Source organism: Miniopterus natalensis, chromosome 12 (assembly GCF_054644295.1).
Source record: "Miniopterus natalensis isolate mMinNat1 chromosome 12, mMinNat1.hap1, whole genome shotgun sequence".
In the NCBI taxonomy this organism is placed as follows: Eukaryota; Metazoa; Chordata; class Mammalia; order Chiroptera; family Miniopteridae; genus Miniopterus; species Miniopterus natalensis.
The window spans coordinates 29,594,050-29,608,595 of NC_142092.1; the positions used below are offsets into that span (position 1 = coordinate 29,594,050).

The window sequence follows — 14,546 nt, forward strand, 5'->3', positions numbered from 1 at the left end:
AAGTTATTAATTGGTAAAAGTTTAATATTTTTAATTGAACAATGAAAGGAAATAAACATGCTTTTCTCTTAGTATTTTAAAATAGAGTATTTCTAATTACATTCTTAGGATGATTTATTTAATATAAAGTAACCTTGGTCCCACCATATTCAGTAAAAAAAATAAAAATGTGTATTTACTAGTTACTTAGAGGCCTTTCTATCATTGCTTGTACATGTTATTTAATGTTATAATAGTGTATTATCGTTCTTCCACTGATGTCATGCTAGCCTTTGCTATTTCTTTCACTCATTTTTTTTTTCTCAATCCCTCAAAGTATTCTGGCCCAATATTGGTATTTTGTCTCCATTTGTATCTTAGTGGATGGACTTTTATATGTAATAACTGGCATAGACACTGTTTTAAAATAAGCAGGTGATATTCATTAGTGAAGCATGAAATCAGTTTAGTGGATTGCATGACCAGCATTTCTTTTATAAGCTAACAAAGTTAAAATAGAAAGAAATTATAAAAGTGTGTCCAGTATAGTAAGAGTAATATTGTTTCATGAAACATTGGTTTTAATTTGTGTGTGTGTGTGTGTGTGTGTGTGTGTGAGAGAGAGAGAGAGAGAGAGAGAGAGAGAGAGAGAGAGAATGAGACTGACATGCAGTGTATTTTTGACCATGGGTTGTGAGCAAAAAAAATTGGAAAACACTGTCTTAAGTTGTGCTTTTAGTCAGTTACTAACCATTTGCTTACCACTCTCAGAAATTTAAGGTCAAAAGTACATGTTTTGCTAGATTGTGCTGTTTAAATAAATAAGTGAAGGAAAGAGGGAGGGAGTGAGAGGAGAGAAAAAAGAGAAAAGGAGAAAGACCTTTTCCAGGTTCTCAGGCGCGTGCGCGTGTGTGTGTGTGTGTGTGTGTGTGTGTTCTCAGGCGTGTGTGTGTGTGTGTGTGTGTGTGTGTGTGTGTGGCTAAAGATGGAAAATAGGCTATGACAATAGTGGTTCTTATGCCTAGTTTACAGTTTGAATACCGTGCTATTATTCATGAAGAAAATTAACACCTGTCTCCCAGGAAATAGGTCATTTGCTTCAAATAAACAAATAATAGTAGATAGTTTTAGCCACTAGTAAACTTTGTTGTTACATGTAAAACGTAAAGTTTTGCTTCTCAAACTAATTTTATGTAAAGTTTGTTTCTTTATTTGGAAGTTCCCCACATGTAAGATTATTATATACTAAAGAAGTGAATTATTTCCTTCGCAAAAGCTCTAGCATTTTGACGTTTAGCACCTCAGATTCTGCAAGTTAATTATTTTATCCAAGTTGTGTAAGTATCACATTTCTAGTAGTAAACATAAAAATACTTTATAGAAATGTTTAGCTGGAAGATTTGCTTCATAGTATTTATGCTAAAATGTCTTAATGCTTAAAATAATGAAACTGTTGGTGGATAGATATTACATCCCTTTTGTAAAACCTGACCTGTTTGCCAAAGGACTGTCATCTTTAAATTGCCTACTTGCCTCCAGAAGAATCCGGTTTTATTTATATACACACCTAATATTTACACCTCAGTTTAAGAATATAATCTCAGTTTAAGAATATAATTATCCCATCCCTATTAACGTATACACTGTAGATATTCAAATGGTGGATTGGATTTATTTTTGTGTGTGTACTGTAAAGGGACTAACCATATCTGTGCCACTTTTTCCTAAATGATGTCAGTGGTTCTCAAACTTTAGATAGTAAAAAAATAATCTGGCCCAGCCAGCGTTGCTCAGGAGTTGAGCATTGACCTAGGATCCGGCAGATCGTGGTTCGATTCCCACTCAGGGCACATGCCTGGGTTGCGGGCTGGGTCCCAAGCAGGGTCGTGCAGGAGGCAGCTGATCAATGACTCATCATTGATGTTTCTATCTCTCTCGCTTCCTCTCCCTTCCTCTCTCTGAAATCAATAAAGATATATTTAAAAAAATATACAATAATAATATGATGCCTTTATTAAAAATGAAAATACCTGGATTTCATCCTTGATTCAATGGGTCTAGGTGGGTACCAGTAATCTGCATACTGGTTAAGCATATGGGTTCTGGAACCATGCTGTTTGGATTCAAATGCCAATTTTACCACTAACTCTGTAAACTTATGTAAGTTACTGAACCTCTTTGTGATTTCAATTCCTCATCTGTACAATGGGTAATAATAGTACCTACCTCAGAGGGCTGTTGTGAGGGTTAAATGATAGAGCTTACTACTTTTATCTGTTGGTATTTATTTTTTAAAATGGGCATACCAGAAGCTTCAGACAGAAAATACTGTGTTATCAGTAGGAAAATCAATTAAGAATTGGCTTAAGAGCATGTATTATTAGACCTTTACCACTTTTTCCAGCTGCCTAAGACCTTGTAATAAATTTTAGATTTGGTCATGTTTCAGAAATCATGAAATCTCATGATTAAGCCTATAAGAATTTGAAATGTGAAAAGAACAAAGTAACATTATTTGCATCATTATACTTAACCAGAGGAGAAAACTTATGCTTAGCCCTACTCTCATATTAGGCTGAGTTATGCAGTTGGCCTTTAGGGGAACTTGTCAAATTTTTTAGTTAGAAATAGTTGCAAAAAAATTAGGAAATATTTTTATTTTAATAAAATTAATTTTTACCAAAAAGCTTTTTATTTTAATTTGTTTAATATTTGAGAGAGAAATCTCATATATGAATTATCTTATTGTACATAATTATAACAAAGTCATAGACAATATTTTAAAAACTTAGTGTGTCAAGTCTCAATAAAATAAGTTTTTTAAATAGTTACCATGACTCAGCTTTTCATTGATAACCAAAATCTTTCATATAATGCATACTTGCTCCTGTTCTATATGTCATTTATTCTAAAGGCTGCTTTGCAGAGACAATTCAGAACCCAGCTGCTAAGACTTACATAAAAGTATTGTTTTCAAATGTAAACATAAACTCACTGAACTTTAATATACCTCTTAAAAAAACAACTGTGTTTCTCCATTTAACCAATGAAGAAACTAAGGAATATGAAATAAAGTACTACCTTCAATGTAATAAATTGGGACCAAAATTAAAATTAGAGTGTAACTGCTGCACTATATTAAGGACCTTTTGATTACATTAATATTTTGAATTGCTACCTCTTAAGTATTTCCAACTTCATCTTTTTGTTTCACTTTTAACAGCATTGGTTTTTACTAATCCCTTAAAATTCTTTTAATTTTCAAATATATGTGGTACATTGAGAGAAACATCTCTATTTAATCATATAGTAGTTTAAAATATTTTAACTTGTTAATCAGACTTATTTTTCACATCACACATAATATCCTTATTTGCAACTTTTTTTGTTTTTTAATCCTCATCTGACGATATTTTTCCCATTGCTTTTCAGAGAGAGTGGAAGAGAAAGAGAGAGAGGTGGGGGGAGAGAGACATGGGTGAGAGAGACACATCAATGGGTTGCCTCCTGCACGTGACCCGAGCCCAGGGATTGAGTCTGCAGCCGAGGTATGTGCCCTTGGCTGGAATCGAACCCAGGACCCTGCAGTCTGTGTTCCAATGCTCTAATAACCCCTGAGCAAAACCAGCTAGTGCTTATTTGCAGGTTTCGAAGTACTCATTATTTCTGGTATGGTGATCAGAAGTGAGAAGGAATTTTCCTGTCATAGTTTTAACAAATGTTAATATAATTTTAGTTTAAATACAATATAAATTTTGAATTACCACCTTGCATTTAGTGTTTTGCTCACAATTTTCATAATAAATTGTAGGAATGTTTTATTAGAATAGTAGTGAACGTGATCCATTCCACTTGGAACTACTCATTTTGATTTTTCTTCTTTGTATCCTTTTGCTTTTTAATGTAATTTACTATATTGTTTTATTTTTGTATGCTACCTTTTGTCCTTTTTGGAACAAATGAAGTACATATCTCTCAAACCTATTGAGTTTATACCCAGAGGACAAAATTTCTAGCTTGAAGTAGTAATAAAGTAAGGAATGAATTATTTTGTAATTTTTCTGAGATGTGGTTATGGAGTTCTTTTGATCTCTACATGACTTCTCCCCCACTACATACACACATTTCTGCTTCTTGAATTTAAGAGAGGGTCTTTTACTATTTACCACTTAATAGAAGTGAGAAGTTAGATATAAGTTAAATCCTAAAACTATAATACATTTCCAGTTGTTAGATTGTTTAGAAAGAGCCCTTAAAGAACATGATACATGTAGTAATATATATATAGTAAGAGAAGGGTGGATCCTAGGTCCTGTCGTTTTCTCTACCAGTGTGTTATCTTAGGTTAGTAACTGTTAGTTTTAATTAGTATGTATATGAATTGGAGATACAGCCTAGGCCAAAGTTTGGATCAGATTACATATTAATGGTCCCTTTCACTCGTGGCTCTGTCATGGGTTGCATCAAGTGAAAGGTTAACTTGAGGGGAGATTGTGACTGCCTAAAAGAGGCTCTTCTTGGGGCATAAGACTTCTCGTAACCTTTGCAATGTGACTGAAAAACCCTCATGAGTGTTGGCAGTGTGATCCAAGTGTAATCTGAGCTGCTGTGGAGTTTTTCTTCCCCTCCGCACCTCCCCCAGAGGCCCTGAGCCTCAGATATGTTTTTCAAATTCAAAGTAATGAGAAGGAGTTTTTAATAAGATGTTTTGCTTCATTCAAAAAATGCATCTGTTTTCCTTATTAAGGAGAACTTTACTTATGGGATTTTTTTTTAATCCTCACCCTACGATATATTTTTTTCCCCATTCTCAGAGAGAGAGAGAGAGAGATCAATCGATTGGTTGCCTCCCACATGTACCCCAACCATGGCCAGGGATTGAGCCTGCAACTGAGGTATGTGCCGTGCCCTTGACCAGAATAGAACTCAAGACCCTTCAGTCCACAAGCCGACACTCTAACCCCTGAGCAAAACCAGCTAGGGCTGGATCAATTGTATTTTTAAAAGCATCATTTGAAGTTGAATTGAGTTTAAAGGCCACACATATGCCTTACTTTGTAAGAGAAGAAATACATGAAAGAGTTGGGATAAATCAAATTAGAATTATGTTCCTATACAAGAATTTTCTAATAGCTTAACTTGACCCTATTTTGGATATATCAGGTATGTATTACAAATTTATGTAGAGAGAAGTATGCATTAATATATAAAGAGTATAAATTATGTAGCTATTAAGTCATTTTAAAATAAGGTAAAAGTAAATATTGCTAAAATATTTTGACTCAAATTCAACACAATTTATGTTTAAAAGTCATGTCAGTTATTTTAAGAAACATTTGTCTTCTCATTGTACATTTACTTCAGTATTCCATCCTCTGTTTGGAAATTTGTCTTTCTGAATTTTCATATTCACTAGCTCCTTAGTACCAGAAGGTTTTAGTAGCCTTGCAGATTTGTAATTCATAATCATTCAATACCTTACTGCTCAAAAGTGTGATCTGTATACCATACCTGGAAACTTGTTAGAAATACAGAATTGTAGGTCCCACCTCAGACCTACTAAATCATAAACCATATTTTAACAAGATTCCCAGGTGATTCCTAGGCACATTAAATTAATGTTTGAGAAGCACTGATTTAGTACAACTAAATAACTGGGTAAGCCACTTGAAAGTGTTATTTTATATAGCTCTTAGGATGTGGAAATCATTCATGGTTTGACTTCAGAACTGTTATTTATTCGTTTAAATTGAATATAAATATTTGTTAACCTCATAACTAATTGTTAATTAAAAGATCTTTACTTTTTTTAGAGTGTGTTGTAGGGATATATGTTTTCATTTTAAGTTTCTAAAAACAACATGCAAAATATACCCTTATTTTTTGTATAATGAGAAAGCTAAGATACAAGTGCAGATTCCTCTGAACTTTGCTCTACGTGCAAATGAGATGCTGTGATGTTAACTAGTACACCAAGTGCAGTGAAAAGGGGTGTAACCAACCATCAGCAAGCTCTGGGGCAAATTTTACATGGTAATCATAATAGCAGATTGTACAGTGGGAAGTTCAATTTCCACTGAATACTTACTAAAAATCTGGTGTAGGGCCAACATTGTTCTTAGGCTTTATAGATGTAATAGAAATTGAAGACATTACTTGGTTCTAGAGGCACTTACATGGTTAGCCACTCCACTGCTTGCTTGACTATCAGCATTTCTTCCTTAACTCTAGATTTGGCAAATGGGAATGTGTAGTTCATAACAAATATTAGTTGCACTGAGCTGCTAACATACTGTGTACTGTTTTCTACTCTGGAATTGTTTTGAGTTACTTAAATACATAATCTTAACTGCTCTGTCATTTGTGTGAGTTTAAATTATGCAGATATTTCTGACAATGGCTAATACTAATTATAGTTTATAATATCTGGATAAACTTTCCATAGGCTATTAGGTTGAATCATATCGCCATTTTTGTAGATCGAAGGCATATCAACAATTTCATATAATTCAGCCCAATAATAAAGGAAGTTTAAGGGGCTCCTAGTCTTCCATTTTTGTCATTCAGTCATCACTAGGAATTACCTTTTTGTAACCTACTTTTCCTTTTGTCATTTTTGTTTGTTTTATTTTAAAAGAAAGTATGCATTTTAGGAAAACAGTATTCTTACGCAGAAATTAATGAATGTACCAAACATGGGCTAATAAAAATTAATGGTGAATGAATAGCTTTATAAGTATAGTATATTTTTAAAGTTATCACACAGTATACACATTACAGCAAGACTTTCATTAATCTAAAACTTTTCCTCTGTATGTGGTTGCAGTTTTGTTTAAAATATGTTTTGTTTTAAAATAGCTTAAATTATTTTAGGAAAAAATGTTAAGTATATTAAACTAATTGGAAAAACAGTATAATTTTACAAGAACTAAAATGTAGTTACTAATATTTTTGTTGTTGCTGACACTTTACTATTTAAATCTTTAGTAATTAAGCCAAACTAGTTTGATTATTAAAACTAAAAACCAATTATTTTGACTATTTTCCAATATTACCAAGGTGAAATAAAATGAGCCACACAGTTATAAAAGGAAATGTGTGGAAATGGTCTTACTAAGGACTACTAAGATCATATTAAGAATGTGTACTTAATTTCATTTACATCTTTGAATATATCATATATAGTTGAAGTCCTTTATTAGCAGTCCCAACAACAGTAATACAGCTTGTTTAATTGTATAGTTAGCAAACCAAAGCAAAGGTATAATGACAGTTCTCCAGGGGTGCATTTATGCACTTACTAGGCGACTGCCTGATGAGTATTTCTTAAAAGGTGATTCAGTAAACTGTGAAATCTAGGGTGAGTTTCCAGATCTTTGTCATTCTGGGCTGACAGTTAAGAATGTTAAGAAAGTACCTGTATTATAAAGCAAACTGAGCGGTAAGGATGTGGGATGAAACCACCAATGTTGAAATTTCAGCTATTTTTATACTAAGCCTAAAGTTCATACATCATAACAAATATCTTTTAAAGTATAAACTGTGGAGCTTTCTCTGGTTTTAGCTATTACAAATAATTGTGAATTCAGTGTGTGTTAAAACAACTTCTGTTACCACATTTTGGGTGTTTTATATTATGTGTTATCAAGCTGTGTTTTTGTGTTTTATTTTAGCTTATTTGCACTAATCTTGATGAACTCAGGGACTTAATCACAAAAATCGAGAATGAACTCAAAGATCTGGAAAACAGTAGAAAAAAATCGGTAGGTGTTGATCCAAAAGTTTTATGTATTATTGTCAGCATAAAAATTTATTCCTGCTTTTTTCTAAAGCCTTTTTTATCTTGTTCTCCTGGATGACATAAAAATTTGCAATGAACACTAGAAACATTGTTTCTTTTATTTCTCCTATGTGGTCTAATTTTCATTTTTAATAAGACAAAAATTGTGCCAGAGCAAGTGCCTGGTTTATATCAGGTATAATTTTAGATATTTCCCAACATACTGGTTGGTTGTTTTCTGACTGGTAGTTTTTTGGGTAATGCTTACCTTGCAAATATTCTTAATAATTATGTGCTTTCAATGGAAGTTTATTGCTTAGTAACATAAAATTTTAATTAGCTGTGATATAAATAACATGTAAATTGTTTAATCTTGCCCCAGATGTTTTTGATACATGCCTAAAACTATGTCTTTTTTTAAGAATATTTGTCAGCTAAAGGTCTTTTTTTAACTTTCACTATATATTCTAAATTCACAATCTTTACCTTTATTTTTTATTGTTCTTGAGAGAATAGAGCATAGGGGCATTACATTTATTCACTCAATACTTGGTAAAACAATTTTATTTTTTATTAGTAATATCCATTTAACTGGCATTCATAGTTCAATTATATCACAAGTTTGAAAAACAATTGCACATCAATTAATAAATGGGGAAGGCTTTAAGCATTGAAGAAAATCAATTATCTTTTTTAAAAATCCCTTTGTTTTATCCCTTAGGAATGTCATGAAGCCATTTTTAGGTCTTTGCTCAGAACCTGTTATCTAGAATTATGTATAAAATAAGGTTAGTGATACAGCAAGCTTTATATCAACAGATTTGTTGTAGTAATTTTATGTGATCTTTAGAAGACATATTGGTAGCACTCTGAAGGGAGGAGACTGAAATATCATAAAACTACAACCTTCCAAGGTCATTTTAGAACAGGAGTAAAACAGCTTTAAGCATATCAGAAGTCTCTCATATGATACCCCAGAGAATATCGCTATAATCTTACAGAGAGAATAATGTTCATAATAGTCATCAATGAACAAAAAAAAATTATATTCAGTGTGCAATCTGAGAAGGCAGAAAACTGTATATTCTAGAAATATTTCATTAAAAATTATTTAAACCCTATTGTTTTTATACCTATATATACACACACACATACACTTTTGTTATACAGGCATTCTTTCTTTTTGTGTGTGTGTGTGTGTGTGTGGTATATGGGCATTCTCTTGATGTGGAACACCAAGTGTGTTTTGAAATCTACTTCTGTGATATATTTCACAAACAACATTTATACTAGACTATTTTCTCTTTGGCCAAAATTTTTAAAAATATACTTAATGTTATATGCTCATAAAAGACTGATGTTCTGTAATAAGAAGGAATAGTCTTTTAATCAGGGTGTTACAGGGTTTTTTTGCAGAAGCTATTTATTTTTAGTGAATACTTTAGTATTTATTTTTGTCCATACTTCATGACTAAATAGAGTTTTGTTAAATTAATTTGCTAATTGGTTTATTCTACAGTAAAACAGAATATATGCATCTTAATTTGTTCCCATATTATAAATTAGGGTTTTGTTTTTAAGCATAATTGATTTATGTACTTATTTATGTTATGTATTATAAGAGAAAAAAATTTCTGCATGCATCCTAGAGTTTTTCTGTAAAGCCATCTACCTCACTTCCATGTGGTATTACGAGGTATAAGCATATTGCCTTCCTTCACAGGGACAAATAGAAGAGTGAAAAAAAGAACACCATAAATTACAAATACTTAATACTCTGGTCCTTGGGGACATATTTATCAGAAAGATTTAAGAGATGTGTAGGGTTTAATTGATTAGATTTCATGGCTAAATTTTTAACTTGTCCATGATTCCTGGTATTTGCATATCAGTTTTAAAATACGATTTCTGCTCTTCAAGAAATAGAAATTTAGTGGGGGTAATCTTATTGAGTTTACCAACATATAGGCTATTTCCCTTTAAACTGCCTAAAAGGTTTTCATGAACAGCTTCTCCCAACCACTGAAATAGCCACACAGCATTCTAAGGGAAATAGAAAGTAAAAGTTTGAGTCTCAGTATCATTCTTTATTTTTTACAAAAAGCCATTACTGAGTGTGATAGATATTAGTTGCAGGAATTAACTTTATTGAATGTTCATGTTAATATTGAATACCAGTTTATTTGGCATCATTTGGAATAAGGTATTCCACATAACTGAATTTTCTACATAACTGAAATTCATCATAATTATACTAATACCCTAAAAATCTGTTAATATCAGTCACTGAACATTCACCAAAGGCCCTTTATGCTATGTATTATGAAAGTTTTTGTTTGTATTTTTGTTTTTGTTCTGTCTCTTCATTGTCAGCCTGTCATTTCTTGTATGTGTGTATATATTCGCCCTGCCTGATATATACTGTGGATTACAAAGCAAGTAACCATACTTATTGGAAGTGGGTTCATGGTAAGGACCTGAGGGACTTTCTTAATAATGAAATGCATGAACTTGGTGATAGTGATAACCATTTTGACTGATTCTTTGCCTTGTAGGCTTGCTTCATTCACTATTGCCAGACAAATGAAGTATAAGAGGATATCACTGCCAAAACTTAAATAGTATTTAGAATCAAAACAACTTTATTATCATCAACTTTCCTATTTACAGTAATGGCTTCAATAACAAAGAGGGTGTATTCTATATAAACATTCATTTGTCATAAATCTACATTATATATGTGAGAAGGTAGAAATTATATATGTGAGAGGGTTTAAAATGGATTCATATAAATGCCTGACTGCTTTAGGGACCTTCTTTGCAGGGCTTTTCCAGAAAGTTTTTCCTACCAAGGCAGCAAGGAAGAATTATCCCATTTCCTCACCTAGCTCTTCCATTAAAAAAATGTTCTTCCCTGGCTGGGTAGCTCCGTTGTTTAGAGCTTTGTCCTGATATCCATCCCCAGTCAGGACACATACAAGAATCAACCAGGGGATGCTTAAGTAAGTTGAACAACAAATCGATGTTTCCCTCTCTCCTGCTCCTTCCTCCCTCCCCTTTCTCCCCCTGCTTCCTCTCTGACTAAAGTCATTAAAAAAATACTTAAAAAAAAAATCCTCACTCAAGGATGTTTTAGTGATTTTGTTTAGAGAGAGAAACTGAAAGAGAGAAACATCGATGTGAGAGGGAAACATTGATCAGCTGCCTCCCGTACAAACCCTGACTGAGGATCAAACCAGAAACCTAGGTATATGCCCTGACTGGAAGTTGAACCTGAAACCTTTTGGTGTGAGGGACAATGCTCCAACCAACTGAGCCACTCGGCCAGGGCAATAATTTTTTTTTTTAATGAAAAGAAAGCTTTCTTAACCACTTAGAGGCTTTGCCATTGAACCACTCATTGTGTTCGAAGATGTACAGTCTTTTAAAATCTAGATTGATCTACTCATCCTTGCAAGACAACTAGTTCTATTTTTGGTTAATAACGTGAGGAGAGAAAAATGCTTTAAATTTCTTGAGTGTACTCTAGTTCACTTGACCACATTACTTCATTTAGGGGCTTTTTCAAAAAGGGGCTCAACATCCTATAGATCCTACAGTGCTGTACCTAATTATCTACCAGAGATTTGTTTAAAGTGAAACAACTGGTTGAGATAAATAGAGGTGTATAGTTTGGCAAAGTCCTTTGACTTTTTCTTTCTCATTATTATTTAGATCATAGGATTCCTCAGCAAGCTAAGGGAGAAATCATAACATTTTTTATTGTTTTTGTGATTTTAGTCAAGATATATAATTTGCATTTTCTTAATTATATGGAAAATACCCTTTTCTGTCTGGGAACTTTATTAGTTTTCCAGAAGGAGGATGCAATGAGGTATTAATAAACTTTTCTGATCCTATCGTATTTGAAATTCATTAGACATTACTGCTTTCCAAATAATCAAAGTTAGGTGATTTTGCCAGGCTTTTATAGAAGTGGTTATATTTCTGAGTTTTTCATGTGACCCTTTTTTTTCTCATATTGGCTTTATTTCCTTATGTTTTAGATCATAGATTATATTTTCAAAGAGATTTCTATCTTTTTTTAATAAGGAAAGATCTGTATAGAGATTGGGTATAAGGGAAAAAAGATGTTATTTATAAGAAAAGAAACCCTGTCTGGATTATATTATGGCAAATGATAGTCTTATCAAATAGATAAACTAAAATTAAAATATAAGATCATATATTTTCTAATACATCTTTTAGCAATTAAACACTTAATCACTGAGCAGGATTTAAAATAGACTTCTAATATTTCTAAATATCATAATCAGTATGTAAGAAAAGCTATAAAAGTGTGCTTTTTAATCCTGTAATCTTATTTGGGATTTAACATTTATTCCCATTTTACCCCGACCTGACCTCCCAAAAAAGTAATTTACACAATGGTGTTTTCCACAGATTACCTCTAATAGTGGAAATTTGGAAAATCTCGTATGTCCAGCAGTAGGGAAATGACTAACCAAACAGTAATATTAACACAGTGGTACATCATATAGCTAGTAAAATAAAATATTTGTAGATCATTGTTACTACATGGAAATATTTGTGAAATGTTAAATGTTAAATACCATACAAAATAATTTGTGTGTAATGGTTACAGTATGTAAAAAGACGTGTTAAAAAGAATTGGAATTTCAAGTAATGAATGAAATTAATTTTAATTATGTTAAGATAATTTAAATTCATAATACAATAATACCTCTCCTGCCTAACCAAAGCCTGTACATTAGCTAGGCCAAACATTAGAGAAATCAGAAGCTGAGATCAGAGATGGTGGCACCCCATTCTTTTGGTCACAGCATTCTTTCTAAGCCCGTGGTTATCAATCAGGGATGATTTTGCACTCCCATGAGACTTTTTGGTTGTCATAGTTGAAGAGGTGGTACTGGCACTTAATGGATAGAGATCATCAATGCTACTAAAAATATACTACATTTTAATGACCTTATAATGCACACGATAGCCCCACATAACAGAGTTATCTAGCCTCAAATGCCAGTTGTATGTCAATTGCAAAACCCTGGCTTAAGCCCATATTTGCTAAGGGCCCTAGTCTCAAATTTTGTCTGCTGCTGCCAATTTATTATGTTGATATTTTGAAAATTATGTAGAAATCAATGGAATCATATATCAATCCCATTATTCAAAGTATTTTATTGCATCATATATTCCTAATTCAGGCCTGTATTTATATGTTCTTGACCTTATCTTCAGATCCATCTCAGCTGTCTTCACTCCATTATGATTTATGGCCTCTCTTAAGTTTGTTCACTATTTACCTTTTACTTTCCTTAGGAAATGAAGAAGTTACAAATAACATGGTTGTATAAATATTTTCTTTACTCATTTCTAGAAAGATGATATATTTTTTAAAGTGAAGATATAGTAAGGAATGAAATACACAGGTTAATGGAAAAATAGTCAAATTATGCATAAAATTTCACATATGAATTTACATGGACCCAAAAAACCATAATTGAATATGGTAAAGGTTTGATATGAGGCAAAGAAATTATTATATATTAATCTTATTTTCTGACACCTTGTAACAAAGATATTTTACTCTATTAAATAGGAAGGATTATGGTATTTCCACCCCCCCTTCTTTCCATTCCATATCCCATTTGCTCACAGTGAAGCATCAAGTCAAAATTATCCTTATAGTTAGGTGTTTACTACAAAATCTATTTTACTAGAATGTGTAATGAACTTTAGGTATATTCAGAGTCCTGAATGTACCCTGATTAACTTTATTTAATGGCGTCAGTTGTAGGTATGGTTGCAATAATTGCAAGAAGGACAATTGTTTAAATTGTCCTTAAAATTAGTATTATTTAAGTTTTGACAATTGCGTCATTAACTGTATTTTCTTATTCTAGATCTCCTGGTAAACTGTTTAATGGTTAACAAAACTGAAAACTATTTCAGCTATTGAGGGGAGTGGGTTACTTTGTCTTTAAATAGTCATATTTAAAGCTTTAAAAAAATTTAAGGGACCTTTTGGAAACCTTGCACAACAGATAAGTTTTTTTACCTGTCTTAGTTACAAATTCTAGTCTTATTCATTAGGAAATATTTCCTCAGTGTTTCTGTGTGCTATGCATACTATCAGGAACTTGATAGGGATCTAGAGATTGAAATAAAGTTCTTGTCCTCAAGGAATTCATTTATAGAGCTTAAGATTCTATCCCCAACTCTGGGAATAAATTATTAACTTTAAGCAGGGGTTGGACTAACTCTTGTTTTTTTAAATAAAAGATTTAATCTTTTATTTTCAAGCTGTGTTTATTCAGAAGTCACTATGCACTCTGGACACTTGCTCACTTCCATTGATTACGTGTTTATGTGTTGTTTGGGAGTAGAGTGGAAGTGCACATAACATGAACTTTATGAAGAATCAAATGTTAACTGACATGTTCAAAATAATCTCGAGAAAATAAGCTAGATGACAGGAAATGTGAACCAGAACAGTACATTACTGGTAAGACAAAGCTTCAGTTGACTATAGTCACTGAATTGTGTGAGAATGCATTTTCATTTAACTATGGTAAGTCTTGCTTTTGGGTATTTTTTGACATTTAATAACTATGTTCAACTAAGAACTGGATTTTAACCCTTATTAATAATGTTCACTATTTCTACTTACTGAAATTTGGCATAGTTTGAATCCCATCAGGGAAACTTTCATAAAAACAATATTTGAAAACCTCTTTTCTTCCAGAGGAAGTTCCAGTTACAAGGG

The 14,546-nt window shown here is 32.4% G+C and overlaps 1 protein-coding gene across 2 annotated transcripts in view; it reads left to right on the forward strand.

The window, feature by feature from the left end:
• The window catches only part of BRD10 (bromodomain containing 10), an 83,129-nt gene that overhangs the window by 49,595 nt on the left and 18,988 nt on the right, over positions 1 to 14,546 (forward strand). For both annotated transcript variants that reach the window (XM_016214250.2, XM_087822672.1), the window contains one exon: positions 7,653 to 7,742. In XM_016214250.2, the coding sequence (XP_016069736.2) occupies positions 7,653 to 7,742 (90 nt within the window). The remainder of the gene's footprint in view (positions 1 to 7,652; positions 7,743 to 14,546) is intronic.